The following is a 24,464-nucleotide window of genomic DNA, read 5'->3' as shown; positions in this document are numbered from 1 at the left end:
GGAAGCATGCACCCAGGACAACTCTTAAGCATGGTGTTGGGTTCACCTGCTGTAGGGGGAGTATATGTTTCCCAGGAGATAGTGTATACAGCGTGTATAAAGTCAGAGATCTGGAACCACTCCATGGCCAGGATCTGCAGGAAATAGGTAAAATAATTTACCTAATAACTTCTAATAATAATAAAAGCTAAATAATTTCTAATTCTGGTGATAATTTACCATGTCTCTGCTGTGAGGTGAAGGGCAGGCTTTAGTGCTGGATGTGCTGTCAGCCCATTCAAATGCCCTCTGCTCTTGCTAGCTCTTAGCCTGCCTTTGACCATGGGCCAGAAGTATTCACACTGTGCTCAGAGGTGAGGTTTGGGGGTTTTGCTGATGTACTGGGCTTCCCACACTGCCTGCAGGAGCTTGGACCTGTGCTTTTGTGCTGCCTGCCTCTTGGTAGACCCGTTAGTCGTGGCCTAGCCTGTGATGGGGCAGGTTCTTGTGTCTGACCAGTTGGGGATGGGAGGAGGGTGCTGGGGTGATCTGAGGGTAAGCTTATGCTTGTGTTTTACTGGCAGCATAGGTGTTACTGGGCAGGCTGGGTTGACTCTGGAAAACAACTTTTGCCTTTGTTCCCCCCTGAGCAGCAAGATCACTCCTTTCCATCTCTGAATCGGCCAAACTGGCTTTAAAGCACGGGGTCTTTTATGCTATTTTCTTTCTTTGTGAATCCAGCTGCTCTGGTTTCAATCCCTGTCAGCCACAGAAAAATGTATTTTGACAAGTTCTTAGCAAGGCTGATCTCGATTTAAATGCTATCAACCAGTAAGAACAAATGTATTTTTAGATACTTCTGTCAAGCCTGACATTGATCTGTCTTACCAGTTCATTGTCAGATTAGCCCTTTGATTTATGCAGAATAATATCCGCATAATTTGCTTGGCGTCCTTTTAGAGGAAAAGTACTAAGGGGGAAATAACAAAGAAATGCCCTTTTTGCTTTATGGAGACTTCGTTTGGTGCTGCATCATGGTCACAACGTGTGCTCTTTAGACCAAGACAACATCACGACTTACCACACTGGTGATGTGCACATGGGGGATAAAAGTCAGGAGCTTGCCTGAAAACAGCTTGAAAAGCGTGTAATTCCAGGCACACGTGCTGTCTTGTCCTGAGGCTGGTGAAAGGACTGGGACCTACTGTCAGAGCTCGAGCTGCACACTGCTCTGGGATTACCAACCCCACAGTGCTGTGCTGCCCTGGCCTCCTTATCTCCTCCCTGTCCTACAAGGGGGAAAAATGACACACAGGTGACCTTTGTATTGTGCAAGGCTGCTAGGTTTAGGGAAACAAGTTACCTGAAGCTTCTGCTATACTGGTCTTGCCCTCCCTTGTCGCTTTTGAAATCATGCAGGCATTTAGCTGTGTGGTAGGAGTGAATACACAGTGCTCAGGAAGGCTCAGAAGTTTGAATATCAGTCTCTACCACACAACTTACTTTTTTTTAAGCAGAAAATGCAGGAGCCTCTGCATAAAAATTGGAGTTGACACAAAAACCCTGCAAAAACATGGTTAGGATTATATATTAAGAGATGATTTAGTTAACCAGAGAGCAGCGAGAGAGGATTAGACATTTTAATTCCCTACCTTTCCCTAATGACTGTACAGAGTGCTGACACTTGTTTGGCTTGTCGAATATGACCTATACACTGAGGTGATTAGTGTGTGCGCTGTGGATTTTTTAACACCTCATGCTGAAACCAAAATACCGTCTTCCAAAACAAAGCACATTTTTCGTGGAGCATATGAAATCAGGAGCATTACTATTGAAGTGGGACATGCAGCTTATGAATCGGTCTCGCAGGTTGTGAAATTTGGGACTATCTTGTCCAGGCAGCTGGATGATGATTTTCAATGCTCTTACATGGGATATGATTTAACAACATGGAAAAGGTACGTCAGTAGGATTTGCCATGGTTTAGTATTCCAGAATAGCTAGATACTTACCTGCTGAATTTGGGATTGTAATTTTAACTACCTACTTTTTAAAAACATACTTGCCAGTTTGTTTCTTTGTTTGTTTTCTTCTCCCTGGGAATTCTTACATGACAGATAAATGAATGGACAGATAAAGCAAACTGTTGCTGTAAATTAAAAACTTTTATTTCTTAGAGGCCAGTGTGTTTTCATGGTTCCAAGTTAAATGTATAAATGTGTTTTTAAGCACACAACAGCTTTTTTATTAAAAAGGTAAGGCTTGAACAGAGAGATCCGCTTGGGCTCGGTCCTTTTGCCTTAACAAGCATGTTACATGTATAAACAGTAGCAATTAAAGTTTAATCTCATGTCATCCATAATTTATTTGAATTCAAAATCAGTAAGGAAAGAATTTTTGGTTCATTTACCTGGATATTTGATCTAGAATTGTGCATTTGAGGCATAGATTATACAGGTGACTCATAGGCCAAATATATTTTGAGCATCTAAAAAAAACTTTTTTTTTTAAAGCATAGGCTTAGTGAATATTTGTGAGAGAAGGGATTGAACAAAAAGCATCAAGAATGTCCCTTTCAGTTATTACAGTGTAATTTGTCCCCATCGCTGTATGACTGTAGTCATGTGAATGTGAAAATTAGTACCTTTTTTAAGCTCACTGTACTTTGATTTTGGTATTAAAGTATGTCATCTGCTTTGTTGTTTTCTTTATCGCACCAACAGAAGGGAAATGTGCCGCAGCACGGCTGCAGCCACGGCTTCCATACGTTATTGTAAGGAGAGAGCTGCTGTGGGACTGGAGTCAGTGTCCTGCGATGCTCTTCTACAGCCTTCCCTATTCTGTTCACTATGGTATCAAACAAGGGCTCAGTGTCAGCCGAGAGAGGATTTGCCTCAGAAGGGTCTCGTGAGAGATCAAACAGCAGTGGAGGGTCATGATGGGTTACACCGTCCCCAAAACACGGGCAAATTCGTCTTCCAAAACAGGCTCCGGAGTCTTCTGGCTGGAATACTGGAGTCACATAATGAGCTTTCCATGTGGTGCCCCCTGTAACAAAAGCACATTTGAACAGCTTAGTGGCAGTAGGAGTCAGGGAGGTCCCTGGAAAGGTGGTTCAAGTTTTAAGTTACCTGCAAGCTTCCCTCATGGTTCTCACGTCTGGGAAAAAGGCTCTTTTGGGGAGCTGGCAGGGACTCAGAACTGTTTTCATGACTCAAAGGCACACCTGGGCTATGAGTATTTGCAAGGCCATATACACTAGGTGGATGCGTAGGTCTAGTATTTTGAGTGCGGAGAGCCTGCCCCTTTCTTGTGCCCCTTTAAAACTCTACACCCCTCTTCGTGGGAAAAATGGAGAATGTATCCCCCATTTCTCAATGTAGATGCTGGTAGATGGTTCTTCTGCTAGCTCTGTATGTCTGAGCCAAGAGCAGCACCTGGGCGGGAGCTGATGCAACACATTTCTGTGCCCATTTTCAAGCACTTCTTCAAAGAGGGCATTAACGGCAGGCCATGAAAACAATAAAATGTGGAGAATAGTTTTTAAGTGAACACCACGAATGCAATCAGTTTGCAGCTTCAGAGCTTGTATTTTACCAGGCTGTTGTACTGACCACTGGATAAGTGCAGATCCGTAACTTGTAGTGAAAAAAAATGACAAAGTAAATGCAGTTCAAATGGGGATTTTCCTTCCTTCCTCTCTCCTCCTTTCCCTCTGTTCCTCTCCCTGTGTTTAGAAAGCACTACACTGAACACATTCCAAGAGGAGGCAAAGAACAGCCCAGCAAGAAGACAGCTATTAGACACTATACCTGAAAAAGGAGAGGAGAAGAAAGGGGATCTTCAACACTTGGAGCCATTTCTTTGATGCATTGAGCACAAACAGCTGACATCTGAAATGACAAATGCCTATGTGGCATTTTTCTTTTTGGTTCAATGGGATCTGCTGAACTGTCCTTCCTCCTGTTGTCCCCTGTGTTGTGCTTTGTGTCGGGGATTCTGTAGCTTTACTCTTTGTCTGTTTTGTGTCACTGTAGCTAGGACATGTTGTTAATTGAAAAAAAAATAATAATAAAAATAAAATACCACCATCACTGTCAAAACTTCTTAAAATGTGAGGGGGAGCAAATAACAGCTATTAAAGCTCAGATAATCTTTTAGCTTAAAATCTTCCATTGCTGTCTTGCCATGTTTCTATTTATTTCTACTCTACAATTTCCACATCCTGCTGAACTATCGTTCTACATTTCTGTGCAGGGATGATGTCTCAATGGTTCTGAAATGTTTTTACATAATACACTTAGAATTGTTAGATTTTAGATATCTCCATTTCTGAAATTGTCAGAGAAAGGATGCAGAGCTGGATTTCAGAAAAGAAAATGGCTCACTGCTGCCGATGGCTTACCGAGGACAGGTGTTCCTTAGCTCTGTTTGGGTGTGTGCTGTCCTGCTGGCAGGGGTGTGTTCCAACACCACCTACTTTTCCCTGTCTTGTGACTAAAAGTATGTTTTTATCTTATGACAAGAATGCGAACATTCTCTGTCATATCAGGGTTCCCTAAGCATGGGGTTTGGGTCCTATGTCTGTTGGTTGCATAGCATAGATGCTTGTTAGAAGGAGTTAAATAAGTACTCTCTGGGCCATATGCATTTTTTTCTGATTATCTGTATGACTGTGATACAGCTAAAATGACCGACCATTTCATAGACAAACAGGAGATAGACAGATATGAACTTCTACAACAGAGAAGTTTGTGATCAGTGCTCAGAAAAAACAAATCAAGTCACTCTTTAACAACTGAGCTGAATTCCTCACAACATATATCCTACAACAATTGAGAGTAGAGTGCCTGAGCAGAATTGTTCTGATTTTGCAAAAATTTTAATATCTATTTTTCACAGCTGCAAAGAATTACTGGGGTTGCAGAGTGGGAGAGAGCCAGGTCCTTGTTAGTTCATTCAGAAGGACAGAGTCAGGCTGATTGTAATTAACCTGTGTTGGTGAGCTGAGTAAACAGTGAGGTTACAGAGGGATCAGGGAAAAAGAAAAAAAAAAGGAAAAAAGAATTAAAAAATTAAAAAAGGTGGTAGAAATCAGCATTGATGGAACCAGCAGGGGTTTGGGCCCTCTCCAAGAGGCAAGGAGAGATACACAATTTACTACTGAAGTATCTCTGACAGAATTTGAAGAATGTGTGTGAATTTTAGGGCAACATGTTAATGTAATATATCTAAGGGAAAGAAAACCTGCTTCTTCCATCCAAACATCTCTCAAACCCATCTGGTAACAATCAATCAATTTAATGAGCAGAAAGAAATGGGCTATCACTAATAAGTCTTATTGTGTTGTGGTAGAGGAAAACACTTTAACATACAGCTAAAGGATTCTTCTGGCTTCAGTGAAGGGCTTAATTTACGGATCCTGACATCAAGACACAATGGCTTCATATTCAGCCTGTCCAGCAAATAAAAGGGAACAGACATTAAATACATAATATGAATGTGATATACTTTTCATTGGGCCCAACTGTAAAAAAACTTAGATTTAAAAAAGTCTGTCAGCCTAGTAAGAAGGAATGGCTGTCAGAGCAAAGAAGCAGAATTTCTGTCCTAGCTGAAAGTTGAGCCAAAGAGTAGTATTTGAAGAGCTAGTCTTTCATATGCAGAACATCCCATTGTTTTCAATCCCCTAGCCATCAGCAGTGTGTTTCAGTGGTAAAAACTGTAGAAAGGCATGCATGAGAGCTGAAGCTGTGCTTTAGTTTCAGAGGAAGACAAAACAACCCTGTACAACATCTGTATATCATATCTGTGTCTATATTGCAAGTAGTATAACCTATTAAAAACTGTTCAGTAGAGCAAAAGAGGTGTTAATAGCTTGACGTTCACACTGTACTTCTTTGGGGGTGCTTTACTGGAAATTAACTCTCTGGTCCTGTCTGCTCAAAATCTGACAGTGATGAGAGCATATTTGTTATGATACTAGAAGCTATTTTACAGATAGTTTGCTCTAAACTAAAGTTATGGTCTTCAAGTTCATTCCACAGTGCAAACCAAAGCACAAGAACATGATATGCTCAGGGTGGGTTGCTTCAAAAGCACGCTTCTCATCTGAAGTAAAATTGTGGTGTAGACAAACCTTGTACAGCCTCGGGGGACAACAGGTGAGCAGGAGGGGTGGAGAACAGTACTTTAGCCTGAAAAAGAGTTCTTCAAACTTGTCCCTTAGTGGTGTATGAATTTAACTTTTCACTAGGGAAGTGCAGTGTGACTCCTCTAGCAGTGGTTTTCAAGGAGTCTGTGCAGTCAGACAAAGCTGCTTTCTCTGTGTGGAAAAAAAATATATGTATTAAGGGGATCTCTAAGAATTGTGATGGACTTTTGTGATGGCGGGAGGGGGCGGAGGCACGCTCCCTCTGCACGCTCATCCAAATCTGAAAACAAAAAGTGGGGCTGGTAACTGCGCCAGAGATCCAGGGAATTGTTATTGTCATTATTTATTAATCTCCTTGTCTAAAGTGCTTATTTGACGTCTGACTCCCGCGGAGGCGCACCCCAAGCGCGGTAGCTGCGCCTTGAGGGGGAGCGCGGCGGAGGTTGTGGCGGTTGTTGCGGTTTGGGGGCGGTTGTGGTGGTGCCGCGCTGCCCCCTGGCGGCACCTTCCCCTCCCGCTCCCCTCGGCGGCTCCTGACCGGCCCACAGCCGAGCCCGTCTCTCATGGCCTCCGTGGCCACTGGCCCCCGACGCTGTGTGGAAGCCAGGCCGGGGTCGAGGGACGTGTGGAAGCGCGGGTGCTGCAGGGCACCCCCGCAGGAGCACTCCTCCCCTTAGCACCCTCAGTGCCTGGCTGGCCTGCTGGTTACAGCATTGACTGCGGACCTAAGTTGAGTTCTCAGACTCAGACGTGTAGGGTTGTGAATGTCTCATTACTCAGCTACAAGGCAGAAGATGGGCAGCTGCAGAACTTCTTCTCTCCCCCTTCCCACACAGCATCACATTATGTCTTTATTGCTTTCTTCCATGTTTCCTGTCAGCCAAGCTCAGTGACTTCCTGCCTCGGAGCCGTGTTCCTGTGGCATGATGTCAAGGGCACTGACCTCAAGTTTAAACTGGCAGCATGACTAAAAAAATTGGTGTTGCAACCCTGGTATGTGTTTATTCATGCCAACAAGAAAGACTGCAAAGTTCTCTGTATTTATCCTGATGCCCTTGTGTGTTCTAGCAGAACAGTCTCATCTGTGATAGGAACAGAGAAATCTGTTCTGAAATATTTGCATGTATGAATAAGTTTTGCAGTTTTCATGTGTTTACTCAGCAGGCAGACTCTTGTCTTGATACTATTAATTTTTGAAACTGTCATAGTATCAGAAAGTATCATAAAGAAAATGTAAATAAGTTCAAGAAAGATCACTCAGTTAACACTTTGACATAAGAAAGATTTCACGGGCATTTGACATAAGAAAGATTTTCAGGGCTGCCTAACATTATCTCACCACAATGTCAGCACTCAAAGTAGTTCTTAATCAGCCAGCTTCTTGTCAGCATACCAACAGCTGAATTTGAACAGCTGATGTTGGTGGAGTACCCTAGCATTTTGTAATTGTTACCTAATTGTAGTCTCATAAGAACTGAGTAATTCTCTCACTTCATAGATAGGGAAACAAAAATCAAAGAGGCTCCTTCAAGTTCCTAAAGGAAGGTGAGTAGGTATAGCCTACTCCTTTGGCTTCTGAATTTTTCCAGCTGTGCAGAATGACAAAACAAACAAAAATGTATAGTGGTGATGTATAGCACCACCACTAATTTGTTAGCTTTACAAATACTCTCACATCTGCTCACAGAAGGTATAATTCATCTCAATTAACTTTAAGTTAATATAAGGGAGATTTTTATATCTGATATGGGCAGTCTCAGCTCCCTCTTTAGTCAGTGGAGAGAAGCAGGCACTTTTAGGTGTGACTGATCTAATGTGCTAATGATGTGCCCAGGTGTGCTAATCAGGAGGTGAATCACTGCTTCTGTTTGGTCACACAGATGCCACCCTCCATTCTGAGCAGGAGTAAGGACTCAGCTACCAGTTGCTAGCCCATTCTATTTTATGCTTTAATGGAGGGTGACATCAGCAAAAATTGGGTGCTTGTTGAAAGCTAGGGAGAACATTACAGCTGCAGTCAGCCTGCCTCATGCCACAGCTGAAAAAGAACAGAACAAATAACGTAGGGCGACTGAAAACAAACTACTCCTTAAGATAACGACCTTACGTGTGCAGTTCCTTTTTCTTCAAAGCAAAGCTGATCCTGAGTGCTTTCACAGCAAAAGCTATAGAGACACAGCAACAACATGGAATCTTAAAGCTATGCTACTCAGGAAGCAAAACCCTTCCCTCAGGCAAGGCAGGATAGCTAGCTAACAGCTCAGCCATTCTGCACCTTGCAAAAGTTTAAAGAAAGAAACTCCACATGTGTAGAGATGTTTTTACATGCTACTGTATTGGAAATTAGAGGTCATTACATTATCTCTGATCAGCGGAAGGGTGGAAATGTTTATACTCACTGTCCTTTCGGTGCCACCGCACTGCATGCAAAACCACACCACAGTAGTGAAACATGAACTCGTGCTCGGAGTGCTGAGCTGTCCCCTGCAGTAGAGGCAGCAAGGTGCGTCCGTCGATTACCCTGATGGAGAGGCCGGAGGTCACCAGGCTGTTCAGGAATTTCACCCTGCAGCTGGAGTGTAAGTGGTACGCACTCTGCATGCATGCAGAATTAGGATTTCAAGTATTATTTCTAGAATAGGCCACTGTTTAGCTAACGAGCCCTGACATTTTTAATTGTGTAGAAGGGTGGAGGCCAGCGATTAGTAGTTAATAGCAGTTTATGAAATTGCATCTAGTTCACACATCCTGGGGAGATAAGTTATCATTAATGTAATTTTCCTGGGGGTAAATAAGTGATAACCATAGAGAAGGCAAGGGTCACCGCTTTTAATCTGACTCCCTGAAACTGAAATCACCAAGAGCTCTGTGAGCTTAGGGCTGTGTAAAAATAGTGCCATTTAGTTAATTGACTGACAGTTGGCTTGTTTATGCAACACAAGAACTTTTCTGCTTTTTGCTCAGAATGTCGTAGCCACCCAGCCTTTCACTTGTTCTTTAGAGGAGTCTAACATAGATGCTACTAGTTGTTTACTTCTGAGGAACTTCCTTCTCCATTACTGGCACCCAAATACAGGCTGTTTGCTTCATATTCCCTACTCACAAAGAACCTGGCATCCTAGTCTGGGAAAGGGCCTGTCTTAGGTATTTTTAACAGGACCAACCAGCTTTATGAATATATAAAAGTTCCATATAAAAAAGTTTCATATAAAAGTTCCTTTTTTTTTTTTTTTTTTTTAAAGTTATCCCAGTGACCCCAGTCGGCCAGGTTCCCTTTCAGTGATTAGAAAACCGAGTTAGCTAACTGATCCTTGATAACACATGTTGTTTTCCTTTGCCTTTCCCATATAATCAGGTAAGATGAGGAAAACTAAGCAGAAGATTGCTAGAGAACTATCTGGTTTAGCAACTAATAGAATTTAACCCGCGGGCGTTAGGATGTGTGACATATAGTCAGCTTTGATCTAAATCAAGAAAGGAGAGCAAGCAGGTTTATGAAGCCACTTTTGTACCTGTCTTGAGGCACTACCCCTCCAGCCAGGTGAACCACTGTTGGGAAAATGTCCATAAGGCTTGTTGGTTCACTGATAACTATGTCTGCAGGCAACACTCCAGGCCATCTAACTATTCCTGGAACACGGATCCCTCCTTCCCAACCTCCCATTCCTTTTCCACCTGTTAGAGGAGAAAAAATATACCAGAATAATATAAGAATGAGAGATACTAGACATTTATTATGCATGGATAATTAAAGGGTTTAAAACTTTCAAAATATTCAAATACTTTTAATGAAAACATGGAGAACAGCAGAATGGCTACAATGCAAGCTCCATTCTTCAGGAATAAGCTGATTACTTATTACTCACTTTATTTTACACTTCCTTGTGTGGTATATATAGAAACCCAATACAAAGCAGCGTTTTGGGCATAAGAGGAACAATTTCACCCTCTGATGCCTGAGAAGACATTCTAACCCGTATTTTTAATTGAATGTCATGTTTGAGAATAATCTCCACACTCCCTAAAAACACGCACATCCGTTATTAGTAAAAAGCAATATCTGTCTCTGTCAGTGAAAGAGAGGTTGCAGCCTCACATGGTGCCCACGAAAGGGGGATTAACGCAGGGCAAGCTTGGTTGTCAGACAGTCCTAAACCAGAGGTAGCTGAACATTACAAAATGATTTCTCCAATCCTGGAGAGCAGTGAGAGGAACTATGATAATGTTTGATTGCCCTCCAAGAATTTACAATCCTGGGGATGGTCTGAGGTGGTCCCAAGTGCAGAACCCATGTGGTAAATGTGGGAGCACTCTAAATGTTCCGCAGTAAGGAAGACTTCCCACCTACATTTCTATTGATGTGAAAAAAATCCAGTCTTTTTTTTTTTTCTGCATTCCTCTAATCTTCTTAATCTTCTCCTTTTATTTTCTCTTCCATACATTGGTTATCTTATAAGTCAAAATATTTTTTTGACTGCTACTTCAAAGTGAGAATGATTAATTAATTGCAAATGTCTATTCTTAATGTCAAGGGTGGGGATATTAATTAAGCCAAAAAATCCATTTAACTCCATTAAAGCCAGAAATCCATTAGCCAAGTTGAAGGCCCATTCAGAAAATAAAAAAATGTAAGTGTGAAGCTCAGGTACCTACATGACATTTGCTCTGTTGTTCATCCTATCTAGGGCAGAAATGCCAAAAAATTGCAGAAAAACCTTGTAGAAAAATTGTCAAGCAAAACTAGAAGCTAGTGTATTCGTTCAGTTAATAAACTACCATTAGTTCAGTTAATAAACTACTATAAATGGTAGTTTAAACTAAACTCTGGCTTTTACTATGGACGAGGTGTGCTCATAGAGCTGAGAGCCAAAGTTCCCAGAGCTTGGTTTAAGAGGCTGACAAAGTGGTATGGTGGATTACAAAAAGGGCAAGTCCACCTACTTGTACAATAACCTTGTGCTTTGTAGGATGATGGTTTCTCACACCTTGTTGTTTACTAACATCTGTTATTACCCATATGCATGGCTCTTCTTCTTGTTTTTAATATCCTCTTAGCAGTAATAACACCTTACAGCAGTGAGTTCTACAGATATTTATGAATTAAACTAATTGTTTTTTGCTTGTTAGTTTCAATGGGATGTCCCCTCTTCTGTTGTATGCAGAGATAAATGTGAATAACCCCTTTCTGTTGTTAATTTCTAAACTAATATTATATCTATCTCTTGTTGTCTCATCTCTAAGCAGGCATCATCATTGTCCTCTCATTGAAATCACTATCTAATCACATTCACCTTTCATCTCTTGTTGTTCATGTACTTATGTTAGGCTAGCAGAAGTGAATACCCTAGGTTAGACTCAAATTAGCCCACTGGCTTTATTTTTGCATCTGTTACTGGTATGGAAACTTCATATCCAGAACTGAAGGCTAATTTTCCATTTAGGACTGTTACTGGATGTGATCTAAGCTCTATCAAAAATTTATTGTGTGGCTCATCAAAGAACTTACTGCTAGAGAATGTGCATTTTGAAGCTGAGCAAGATCAAAGCACCTGAATCTTCATTTGTAGGGAAATAAGCAATGGGAACAGTTTTCAGGCTTCATTATACAGTAAGTGCCAAGCTGCCCAAGGTATCAGAGTGGCTTTTCAGGTCTTGGAAATCGAGAGTTATCTCATGGGTTCAGACAGCTAGAGGAATTCCAGAGGATTTCAGTTCAGATTAAGGAATCTCATCAGATCTGTTGTGATAAAAGCATTAAGGGTTTGGTCTTTAGCCTCTGCTGCACTGATGTACACTTTGATGCAAAGTAGCACTCCCTGACTTCATGGTGAAGCACAGGGAAAGGAGAACAGAGCTCATCTAAGGGAAATGGAGGAAAAACATAAATACTAACCAGCAGTGGGCTTTAGAAACTGTTTTCTTTGCTTTTCAATGAGGAAAAAAGTTTATTTTCAACAAAATGACAAAAGAGATGGAAAAAGCAAGTAGAAGGGAGTATTTACGCATTCAGGAGAAGGACCTGGGGGTGTTGGTTGACGAGAAGCTTGACGTGAGTTGACAACGTGTGCTTGCTGCTCAGAAAGCCAAATGTATCCTGGGCTGCATCAAAAGAAGAGTGGCCAGCAGGGTGAGGGAGGTGATTCTCCCCCTCTACTCTGCTCTCATCAGATCCCACCTGGAGTCCTGCATTTGCCTCTGGGGCCTCCAGCAGAAGAATGTCATGGACACATTAGAACAAGTCCAGAGGAGGGCCCCGAAGATGATCAAAGGGCTGGAGCATCTCTCATACAAAGACAGGCTGAGGGAGTTGGGGTTGTTCAGCCTGGAGAAGGGAAGGCTCTGGGGAGACCCCTGGGAACAACTTTCCAATACTTAAAGGGGACCTACAAGAAAGCTGGGGAGGGACTCTTTTATCAGGGAGTGTAGTGATAGGACAAGGAGTAATGGTTTTAAACTAAAAGAGGGTAGATTTTGATTAGATATTATGAAGAAATTCCTTATTCAGAGGGTGGTGAGGCACTGGACCAGGTTGCCCAGAGAAGCTGTGGATGCCCCATCCCTGGAGGTGTTCAAGGCCAGGTTTTAGCAACCTGATCTAGTGGAAGGTGTCCCTGCCCATGACAGAGGGGTTGGAAGAAGATGACATTTAAGGTCTGTTCCAACACAAACCATTCTGTGATTGATTCTGTGATTCTATGATTTAGTACTAAAGCAAGAATAAGTGGAGAATAACCACATAAAAGGTGGGTTGGGTGAGAATGACAATGAAAAATTTAAGACCTAAAGGAGTAAGGCAACAAAAAAACAAGGAACTCCAGAAAGGCAGATTTTAATAAAGCTACAGGACTGATAAAGGAGGACTCCTCAGAGAAACTGTTTGTGGGGAAAAATATCAAGAAGAATTGGTGAGTCTTTAAAGAACCAGTATTAAAGGGCACAAGTTTAGGTTTTCATATTCCAGTGCAAAATTAGGAAGTATAATTATTTAGGCAATTCATGTGCTTTTTGGTGGATTTCAAGTCCAAGAAGGAGTAATACAAGAGGCAGAATCTCGGTCAGGCTATTAAGGATGGTTTATTTTATGGGCTCTTAATGATAAAATCAGAAAGGACAAAATGTAAAATGAAAGGTAACTAGTGATGAGAAAGAGAAAGGAGAAGTATCATGACGAAAAAAATGCAGAAAGTACTAGTTGGTATTCATTGGGGAACAAACAAACAAAACAGGAAAGAAAACTGAAATGTTAAATGATTTTAACGATGCTTCTGTATGAGTCTTTAATACAAAAACATGGCTTGTTACCAAGTAACAAACATAGTTTACCCTATCATCCATTAGGCAACATCAGAGCCTTGACTAAGGGCAGATGTTTTCAAACAGTCTAAACCTGATGAATGTTTGGAGCATTCATAGCATTAGTTGATGAAGATTTGCTTTGCTTGAGTTGTGAAGATTTGGTGAGGTATCAGACTGGAAAAAGGCAAGCTGTGATGTCTATCTTGGAAAACAAAACAGAACAAAACAAAACAAATAGTAGTAGACTGCCTGAATAAATATTGCAATCAATAATCTTATAACTTTTAGGCATGTAGAAGGAAATTAGCATATCAGTAACAGTTCTGCCAAGATGAAATCATGTCAAATAAAATAATTTAGATTGGTGAATAAGGAAAGAACTTCTGCATAATCTTCAGCAAGGAAAGGTAGATACCAGGAAACAAACAAACAAACAAACAAATTTAGTAGCAATGACAATGCAAACGAGTACTTGGGGAATCACTGAAGGTCTTCAAGAATAGATAAGACAATGTAGCTGTCAGGAGCAGCTTTGGTGAAAGAGATCTTGTCTAGGGACTGAAGGATGACTAGCTGATGCCCTAAAGTTGCTCCAGCCCTACAAACTAAGATTTTCATTCCAGCATGTTGCTTTGTAAATACCTTTGTAAAAATAGTTGGACATATTTTATTTTTAATAGGTAGTTTTATGCATGCACATGCTGCCAAGATTTTACCTTTATAGATCCCATTCCATCCACCCAAGTGGACATTTCCTCTGTGAGCCTCTACAGATCCCCCATGATCAGATGCAAAATAAATGAATGTGGTATTCTTCAAGCCTTCCTTGTCAATAACATCAAGAAGCCTACCTATAAACAAAGCAAAACATCAAAATTATGTTCTGAGATGCAGTCAGATTTTTAAAATTTTGTGAAGACACACATTCCATTGACCTCAGTGAGTTCTGTAATGAGCTACCACAAGCAATGCAGAGTAATCCTAAATCATGGGAGTGATAAGAGCCCAACAGAAAGCTGCTGAATGCGTCCAAATTCCGTTTGTGGAAAATAAATTCTGTTACTGGAAAATAAAAGATAAAACCAAACGGAAAATAAGTTAAATGAATGCTCCTTTTGTTCAGGCCTCTCAAAATATTCTGTCAGTTCTATGCTGTAAATTCTTAGTCAAGGACTCTCTCCACTGTATAGCCTCAAGCATCTTGAAAAGCTTAAACAATAGCGCTTCCTCGTCCCAGAGAAATGCTTTTGTCTCACCATGAACTAAACAGAGACTCTGAAATGAGGCTTCACACGATCAGCCAAAATCTTCTCTGGAAGTCAGTGGCAAAAACTCCGCAGAGTGCAATTCAGATCTAACTTCATAAGGAACGTTTTCAGTACTGACAGGATAAAACATTTATACAGAGTATAATTTATCTTTGATTGCTTTTCCGAATCACCCACTGCATCAAAATATGATCACCACAAACAGCTTCCATAGCTACAGAAGCAACAACAGCTGACATGCAAGGAAAAAGCAAGGGCCAGTGATGGGGTCATGAGCTCAGTCTGCTCTGCTTTACAGATTTCTTGTGTCCCCTTGGTCAAGATCGTTATTGACCTTACTTAAAAACTAACACCTACCTCCAAAAAGGAATTTAGATTGAATCTAGGCCTCTTGGTTCTGAATTACAGCCCAAATCTCTTAGCTTAGAAGGAGACTTTTGTCCTCCCTAGCTGTATCCTGTTTGTCCTATGCAACTCATGTTCCTTACACCAGTGTACTTGTGCTATTCTGCTCTGCTTGAGTAGCTTGTGTCTGAATGTAGTTGGTGCCAAAAATTAGAAAAGGAGTGTGCCAGAGTCCTCTGGTGTGATCAAATCTTGCAGAGGTGCTCAGCCTGCCAAACACAAGCAATCAGACTCCTTTCAAGGCAGATTTTTTTAAACATGGCTATTGGAGGTAGAAAAGGCTAGGGAATCTGGTCTGGAGTGCGGCAACTAGAGGTGAACGGTGAATACTTTGTCAGTAGGGCCTTCACTTTTCAGGAAATGTAAATAAGAGCTATCGTTCTCCATCCCATTGAAGCGAGAAGGAACTACTAATTAAGGCTTAGGTATAAATCTGAGCTGTGAGTGCAAATTATGTTTTTAAATTTAATTAACTTATTAAATGAAACATCATAACTTTTTAACTTGGCCTTTTGGCTAGGAAGGAGTTCAGACTTCTGCTGTAAGGATTATTTCTTGATAAAGGGAACAAGTACGCAAGTACACAAAAGATAAAGGGAACAAGTACACAAAACGATCAGTGTATAATGCTTCATCAGCATCACCAGTTATATCTTTTGAGACTAGACAGCTGGAGTAATATCATACATATTGATTAATAATCTGATTATCTGACTTCATTTAACTCTACAACACAGAAGTGTGTCAATTAAAAAGTAGGAAGAAAAACTTGTCACAAGAAAAGCCTGCACTTTCAGCCTAAGAAGAAGAAAGGTGTGGTAATGAAACGGCAACCTTTGGAGCTAACTATATATCCAAGGCAAGTTTTTTGTCATATATAAATAGGGAGTTCTGCGACCACCCCTTTGATGGGGTGTTTCTTTTCCACTGTCAAATACATGAAGGATTTCCTTCAAGTCACCACTTACCCACTATCCAGTCCATCTCCTCTACATTATCTCCATATAGGCCATGTCTGCTTCTTCCCAGAAACTTCTCTGTGGTAATCAGAGGGGTGTGAACATGTAAAAGGGAAAAGAAGAGAAGAAACGGTCTATGCTTGTTTCTGAAATAAAAGAAAACAACAGTAGTCATTTCTCTGCAAACTATCACTCAGAACAAAATATAACAGTAATATGCAAGTGATATATATAACAGTAATATGGTAGTGACTATCTCACTAAAAATATGTTTAGGGTCTAGAGTAAAAATTTTGGATTTTGACATCTTTGCATTTTTGAGGCCTTGGGAGACAGAGGGGATTAAAACACCCCTCAAAGATTTTGGTTCTGTATGAAGACCAAAATAGTAATGGGACGTTTCTCTTGTTCCAAATTAAGTATGTGTAGAACATTAGATAAATAAGCACAAAAGTTCATAGCCTAAAGAGTGACACACACGCAGAGGCAAGGACAAGAGGACTCACTTCCTTAAACGTAAATATTGGTGTCCCTGAGACATCCTTGTGAAACTGGCAGGTATGACACTCGACCCACAAGGAACCATATTCCTTTAACATGGGCAGCTAGAGGCCAGGCAGGATATCCTACGAACCTGAGGATATCCTCTATGAGGACATCTATGTTCATAGTTTTACAGAAGAGTTTTCTCTCACCCCAATTTCCCATAAAAAAAAGAACGAACAAAAAACCTCCAAGCCCTCAGAGAAACAATATAATCTTATTCAGGGATATGCTCAGACTTGTCACATAAATATTTCTAAGAAATTAGCCGTTAGTTTAACTCTAGCTGATAGTACTGTAAATGAAGGACACCTTGGGAAAACAAAACAAAACTCAGTATCAGTTTCCTACTTGTAAAATATTAACTTCATTTGGACCTTTAAATGACAGTCCATTAATCAGGCTAAGATCATTTTTCTATTCCTATGAATAGTCCTTCATAGTCCTTGGCCAGGACCCCTTTCAGGACAAAACATAAAGGCAACAAAATCATCTCTTCCTGAGTTGCTGACAAGCTATGTAAAAGATGAAGGACAGCAGCTGGATGCTGACATGTAGGGGGAAAACAGCAAATTGTTACTTGCCAGCAGTAGGGGCATGTGGTGCAGCATGCCAGCTGCCTAACCAAGTGTTGTATGACACAGCAATTGTATGATTTAGAAAATCCTTAAGAGGTGATACAATTTTTGTTGGTTACCTTTCAATGAATGAAACTGCCTCCTTCAGCATATTAGAAGTAGTTTTTTCAAGGTTCATTGGTTGTTCTGTGATATCATGGTTTCTCATCAGGATACAGTTCCAGTACTTGGTGAATCCATAGCTGGAGAACCAGGAAAGGAAATACAGGAGACCACAGATGGCCACACATATGATTATTTTCCATTTTACCTGGAATAAGCTGGTCAGTTTTCCAATCAAAAGTGTAAGCACTGCAAGGAAGATTATCTGTGAGTGAAGCCAATATGTATCTTGCAAAGACTTGGCCAGTTCAGGGTCATCTGTGCCTTGACACTCATTCAAAAGGGTGAAAGGCATGCCATAAAAATAATCAAAACCATGATGTAAAGGGTGATGGCAGTGATCACGGGAGGATTCACAGTTCACACCCATATGCCACTTCCCTGGAAATTTAAAATAAAGGTATTAAATAAAATCCAACATTATTACTCTCATATGTGTCTGCCTGTATTTCTAACAGGTTGGCTGCACTCCTCAGTTAAGGTGCAGCCAAGGGAGGAGTAGGTTGGAATAGGACAGGCTGTCTGGGAGCAATCATACTCTGGCACTCTATCTGAGCAGAATATCTGTTTTTCCTCACTTATCTTAACAAAATTCCATACAGGGCAATAGTCCAGCTCAGCCATCTCCCTGAATAATTACCAATATGGTTGCGCTATTTGGTGCTTATTATTTTTAAATGATAAAGTAGCCATTCATTAATGCGTGGCCTGGTGGGGAGAATCCCTTTTGCCAAAATAAACAGCAAAGTGCAAAAATATGAGCTAATTTACACACAATTTCTATTTGGCCTTCACATTCAAGAACAGATTTCAGGAAGAAGTTGTACACATTGGCTCTCTGTGTCTATATTCATCCTAAAATGAGTAGCAAAAATAGGCCGTTCCAATTATCCAGTACAATTGGACATATCAGAATATGTCATGCACTGATAATGAAGCTTAATGAAGTCATATTACAGAGCAGTGTAATTATCCTGACATTGAAAGACAGACAGTCTATGACCATGGGCTTTGGGCCTATTAGCCAGAGAAATAACTTTGGAGAGCTCCGAATCAGCTCTGTGAGCCTGCATATGAATGTGTTTTACAGCATAAGCTATAACAGACTGCAAGGAGCTAGGGAAAGATCCCCTCTTTGCACAGGCTCCTGTGAAGCTTGTACATCACTAATACTCATTAGGAACTACATGACACCTCAGTGTGCTGGAGCCAAACAGAGGCATGAAAATCATAGTCATTACAATTAAGCACATGACACATTTGACTACCTCAAAAAGAGCCTAAGAACGTGAGGTGCTTGAAGGACAAATCCTTTAATCACTATTCAGGTGAAATTGGCAAACAGTTAACGGGATTTAATTTCTTGAACATGGATTCTGATCCAAAAACCACTGGAGGCAGTGGGACTCTTTCATTTTTGTTTATTTGTTTGTTTTTTGTTTTTTTTGGGTCTCACTTTACAGAGTTGCTTTTTGAAGAAAATTAAGGTATTTTTAGAGTCTGTATGATAAGCAGGATGCATAAGTAATAGAAAATCTATCCATCAGATATAATTAAGACACTGTAGTGTCTGGGTGCCAATTGGCAGACATTTTCCTGATCAAATAGATAGACTATAGATCACTGAATATCTCTGTTGGTTCTTCTAAAGCAATCTGTGCTGGGCAAACAAGATTTTATTTTTATTTTTATTTTTATTTTTATTTTTATTTTTATTTTTATTTTTATTTTTATTTTTATTTTTTCGCTCTGTATATCTGAGTATTCCATACATCCTTATTTTGGATTTATCATTACTGTGTTGACACTGGGGGTTGTGAGTGGGATTCTAAAAACCCTGCTGATTTTTAAAGTTATGCCTACAAAAACTCTAGTTTAACTGATCTTGGACATTTGGAAAAGAAAAATATTTACTGACACAGCCTCATTTGAATAACATCAATGAAAAGGTGGCAAGTTTCTACATCTCATACCTACAAGTGCTGTAGAATAACCTTGTTGGTGCAGTATTCTGGCAAAAGTAGTTTCATTAGGTGGGAGCCCCCCAGAACACCCATTCCAAAAAAGAACACGGTATTGCGTATTGGATGCCATGCCTGGAGAAAAACAACAGTCTTTAAACTAAAACAAGCCATACTTAAGATTTTCAGTCTTTTCAGATTTTTCTTTCTAACGAATAAGATTCAGCTGCCTAAGTCTAGTACCTTTTTATTGTACATTCAGTATGCTGTAGGGCATTCTGATTGACCTCCAGAAGGATATCCCCTCCAAGTCCCATGTTGTAAATGCTAGTCCAATGCAGATACCTCGGCTATACTGGAGTGTCTAAAATGGCACCAAATGTCTATGTTTGGATGTTAGGCAACATCTTAAAACCAAAGTTATATCACAATGTTAAAATATCACGTTAAAAAGAAAGAAAGAAACAAACAAACAAAAAGAGACAAAAAAGGGGAAAGTTTATGTAAAACAAAAGATTAACAGAGTCATGGGTACACAATTCTGAAATGTACAGCTCATGATTTCATTTATCCACAAAGCCATCTTCTTTAGCAAGTTAGGATCAGATCAGAAGATCTACACTCATGATTACTGGGAGATAACATGGCTCAAGTTTTGTCTTGTTTTTAAAATATTTGTTTTAAAACATTATTGTTGAGAACTATTCCACCATCTAACAGATTTCATTATGAAAATGTTTGTCAGGATACTCAAAATATTATGGTTTGTTTAACATAATTTTAATACCACTGAACATACAGTGTTTACACACTCTTTTTGTTTTTCTTCATGTTTCTACCTTTGAGTGCTTTGTGCTGTTTTGATTTTTATCTTTTTCCGTGTGGTCATTTAACTGCATTAAATATGCTTTATGTGGGCCTTTTCCCATACAACTCAATCAGTGAATCTAGTCATTTTGATTTCTGCCCATCTCACTGATGCCCCAAGTCCTTAGATTAACTAGCCTTTATTAAAGGGTTATAACGGGTTTATTTAAGGGGATTTTTAATAGCAATAATGGCTAGACAAACTGCAGTCAACCATTAGAGAGAGGCCCAACCTGATCTGATGGGGTATCTGCCAGTCAGGAAGGCTGCTCTGCTTGGAGTACAGACAGCAGCTGCAGCAATGTGCTGACTAAGTCTCACTCCTCCCTTTGCCAGGCCATCGATGTTGGGGGTCCTAAAGAGAAAAATCACATCTCTGATAAAAAATATATTATACAGAACTTTTCAGTGTCTTTCTAGTCTTTCTAGTTTTCTCAAGGACATCATCACCAAATTTACAAACTCCTCTTTTTATCTACAACTCAACTAGGAAAATTGTGTTATATATTTTTGAGATATCTTAACTACTTTGAAAAGAAATTTTCTATAGATATGTTATATATATATATATATATTATATATATATATATATAAAGGTATTTCTGGTCTATCCTGTATCAGAAGCTCATGAAGCACAGTGAAAAAGATTCTACTAATAGAAACAGGACACAGAATTTGTGAGACTAAAATAGGTTAGAATAGGCAAGGGATATATATATACACAATCATTCTACCAATCAGCCAGGCTACATCAAGACTGAAAACTGCACTAGGGAGAAATAGATCACATCATAGACTGAGCTGTCATTCTGTAACAAGCCTATTGGAATTGTTAGCTGGTATTATATCCTAATCGTGGTCCTTAGCATTTCAATCCATGAGTTGTGGAAACTTACAAATTATACACATGCCTGAAAAATATAGGGCATGTGCACATTTACAAAATTCTGGCGATACATGCTGAAAATTGGAAGTCCAAGAAAGTCACTCAAGCATGCTCATATAATTATTACTCCAATAGAAATTACTGTAGAATTTCTATTCTATAAACATTTATTTTATACATGTCTTTGAAAAGAAGTGTATCTAGACAAACTAATCCGTTAATAAGGAGTTTTCTAGTAATGCCATCAGTGGTGGGTTTTTTTGTTTGTTTGTTTGTTTTTCCTACTAAAATTCACCAGTAAGGGGGGAGATAATTTAATTTGTAGCATGTGCTCTTACCTTATTGTATCATTGCCATAACAACCCACATCTCCAATACCAAGATCATCAGCCAGTATCAGTAAAAAATTGGGTTTTGAAGGACTTGAAACACAAGTTCTTGGAAACAAACATAAAATGAGCCAAATGCTCAGGCAGCTCCTGAAGTTAGAAGTAAAAAGGTTAATATTAGGAAACTGTTTGCAAGCTTTAGAATGTAGTTTAAATTATTATCCTTTAAGTATTATGAAGACTTTTTAGATGCAAAGAGCTACCAAATACTGGCAGCAGATGGAGCTCTTGAGTATTTACAAAACTTGATTTCTCTGAAACCAGTATTATTTTTTTCCCATTTGCACAGGAATCTTGTATGTACTTTTCCTTCTTGACATTTGCACCCATCTCATCAGACATATATTACATGTAATACACCATATACTACATATGCCACTAAACCTCCGTATCCTGTAAGAATAGGCTGAAAGGCCTTGAAAGACCTATAGTTCTAAATCTATATTTTCTGCTCTTAGATTATCAAAGTTTTTTTTTTTTTTTTTTTAAATAAGAGATTACATTTTCTTATGTGCAACACTTAAAAACATAGGAAAGACCCTTAGCGATACCTTTTCTTACCACTGTGTTCCCTGGTAAACTTCATGGCTTCCCCTTGTATGGAATGGGTACACAGTTTGTTATGTAATTCTGGTTAAAACAAAGGAAAAAAAATCATTAAAAAAAAAACAAACCAACAATCAGAGCCCAGCAGCTCTTGTGATCTTGTCTGTGAAGTTAGTCATTAACTACCTTGCATTACCACAATCACATCACCACCGCCTGTGGGCTGACTGTAAGAGAGGGGGACTGAACTACTAGGGCTTGATCATCATTCTGAATTCCTGAACATGTGTGTGCAGAGCCCTCCTGAACTGACACTGCAAGGTAGGAGAGAGTGCTTCTGAGGACACGTAGGGTCAGATAGCACAGCACGCAGTTTTACAAAATGCAGCCTGCTCTTATCTGCCACTGACTTCAGGGGAACTGGTGTTTGGCAAGATGGCTATATGCCCACAGCTTGAAACAAGCGTTAAAGATGCCAGCTACTAAATACAAGCACAGAACTTCACTGAAAGGAAGGCTTCCATTAGGTGGCGAACAGGAGGAAGTGATAAGTAAAACTAATACCTCACTCTCTATGTAATATCAAACTATCTTTAAGGTCCAGAAAAAGAAGCTAATCCTTATTGTGAGCTTAGAAACTAGAAAGCATGCATCAAAGAAAAGCCCGTCTGGAAACCAATAATTAGAGTTTAATTCTTAGGGAAGGGACCGTAACACTTAGGTTTGGATGCCATCTAGTATATTCAGGGAGGTGCTTCTATCTGAATGTTACTAAAAACTGTCCAGAAACATAAATATTCTGATAAAGAACTTCTAAGCATAATGCCATTTATAAGTTTACAAGCAGGTTTTTCTACCTGCCACCTCTGTGAACTCAACCTGGACTTTAAAAGTCTAGAAATGGCTTTTAGGTTTCTAAATATTTATTTTTGCCTGGTAAGGCACATTTTATGAGTGGAAGCAGTTTCCTATGCCTGCTGAGTACAACTAGTTGCTTTGGTCAAAGAATGGCTTGGGGAATGCACTCTTTTTGCTTGTGAATAGACGCAGACCAAGAGATCTGCAGATGTTGCACTGGAACCATTCAAACAGACATGCAGATGCCAGGGATAAATTGGTTGCACTGGGACTGGCATACCTCATCTTCATGCTGTATACTGATGTAAATTCAAGATGTTTGTTTCTTCACTGCAAAATGAGATCACAGTATGAAATGTCCAGTCCATGAGTAATCCTTATTTTGCCACACTTCTTTCTCTTCATCTCCTGTATAGGTGTCGATGAGCTTTCCAAGCTGGTACAACAGCTCTCTTGCCTTCCACTGTGTCCCCACATGTTCACGTGGCACAGCCAGCTGGTGACAGCAGTTACATTGATGTTTAGACAGAGATTTTGTAGAGCTTCTAAAGAAAGCTGAGAAATACAAACTGAGGAGCTGCAGTGGTAATATTAAAAGACGCTTGGATCTCAATACTATTGGCTGTGGCAAGATTAAAAATAGTGCTTCCCGATTTAATACAAGCCATTTTACGAACACTACCCTTACTGAAGGATTAGAAGAAATACTAAACTTGTTAAAAAAATCAATTTAAATATACATATTCACCTTTTTCTGTTAGGGGCTGATTCCTTCTAAAAGCAGAGCTCTCACTGACATTGCTGGGAGTGTGATGAACACTATACTGGGGCCTAGGGCTTGTGAAGATTTCTTAGCCGTTAAACAAAAACAAAAAACAATGTAATGCATAAATCTAAAAAAATACTGTCCTCTAGAATCAGCACAGTAACTTACACAAATCCAAGAAAATGGCAAATAGCACTTTCCTCTGTAAACCAGTAAGCCACAATAACTGGACATCAAGTCTAATAAAAAAGGCCAGCCCCTTTCAACAATGTGGAAAACAAATTATTCTTCTTGCTCTCAAATTCTTCTTGCTCCTTGGTTTGCTGAGCAGTCCTGATCCTCTAAGATGTGCGTGGGAGGAAGCGGGACTGGATTTACTGCTTTTGCTCTTAATCTCCCTTCCCCCAGTCTTGGACACAGGAACTGCTGGGATGCCTGCCAGGAGCAGCGAGCGAGCGGGACCGCTGCTGAGGTTTCACATGAATTCCAGGCAGAGTACAAAGTCTTTATTCTTGAAACACTGGCACAACACGGCCACTGCCTTTTCTAGACTCCCTACCCAGTTAATTCTGTGCAGATTTGTGTAAAGCCTAGCACTGCTCTATTTTAATGCCTCCAAAGAGATGCCACAAATAATTGCAAAACTGAACTCAGAGCCTGTGGTTTTGTTTCCTCCCACCCTGCTTTCTTGCCTTCCAGGCAGGATAACAGGATTAGCTTGTCCTCCCCCTTTTCTTCTTTCATGTCGTCTTTTATTCTTCATTGCATTTTGAGGAAAGCTAAACCTCCTGTGATATTAAACCCACCTGAAGATATTAATTGCACTGTCTTCTCCCACAACTGAGTG

General features: G+C 40.0%; 1 protein-coding gene across 1 annotated transcript; it reads right to left on the bottom strand.

Moving 5' to 3' along the window:
• Positions 1-330: 330 nt before the first annotated feature.
• Positions 331-23,479, bottom strand: LOC118245829 (arylsulfatase H-like). Its single transcript, XM_035542344.2, has 11 exons — positions 23,132-23,479; positions 21,999-22,077; positions 21,397-21,537; positions 20,406-20,527; positions 19,318-19,440; positions 17,302-17,725; positions 16,071-16,207; positions 14,146-14,280; positions 9,646-9,808; positions 8,533-8,654; positions 331-3,027 (listed from the first exon to the last, which is right to left on the bottom strand). The coding sequence occupies exons 2-11, from the start codon at positions 22,031-22,033 to the stop codon at positions 2,657-2,659; spliced, it is 1,773 nt and encodes a 590-aa protein (XP_035398237.1). The 5' UTR covers positions 22,034-22,077; positions 23,132-23,479; the 3' UTR covers positions 331-2,656.
• Between the last annotated feature and the right edge of the window lie 985 nt (positions 23,480-24,464).

Source organism: Cygnus atratus, chromosome 1 (assembly GCF_013377495.2).
Source record: "Cygnus atratus isolate AKBS03 ecotype Queensland, Australia chromosome 1, CAtr_DNAZoo_HiC_assembly, whole genome shotgun sequence".
Classification (NCBI taxonomy): domain Eukaryota; kingdom Metazoa; phylum Chordata; class Aves; order Anseriformes; family Anatidae; genus Cygnus; species Cygnus atratus.
This window is presented reverse-complemented; position numbering and strand designations above follow the sequence as displayed.

Coding starts and splice junctions, on each gene's coding strand:
- LOC118245829 (XM_035542344.2), bottom strand. CDS start 22,033: ATGAAGTTTACCAGGGAACACAGTGGTAAGAAAAG. Junction 21,538..21,998: donor GAACACAGTGGTAAGAAAAG/GTATCGCTAAGG, acceptor TTCTAACTTCAG/GAGCTGCCTGAGCATTTGGC. Junction 17,726..19,317: donor TTATTCTACAGCACTTGTAG/GTATGAGATGTA, acceptor TTAAATTTCCAG/GGAAGTGGCATATGGGTGTG.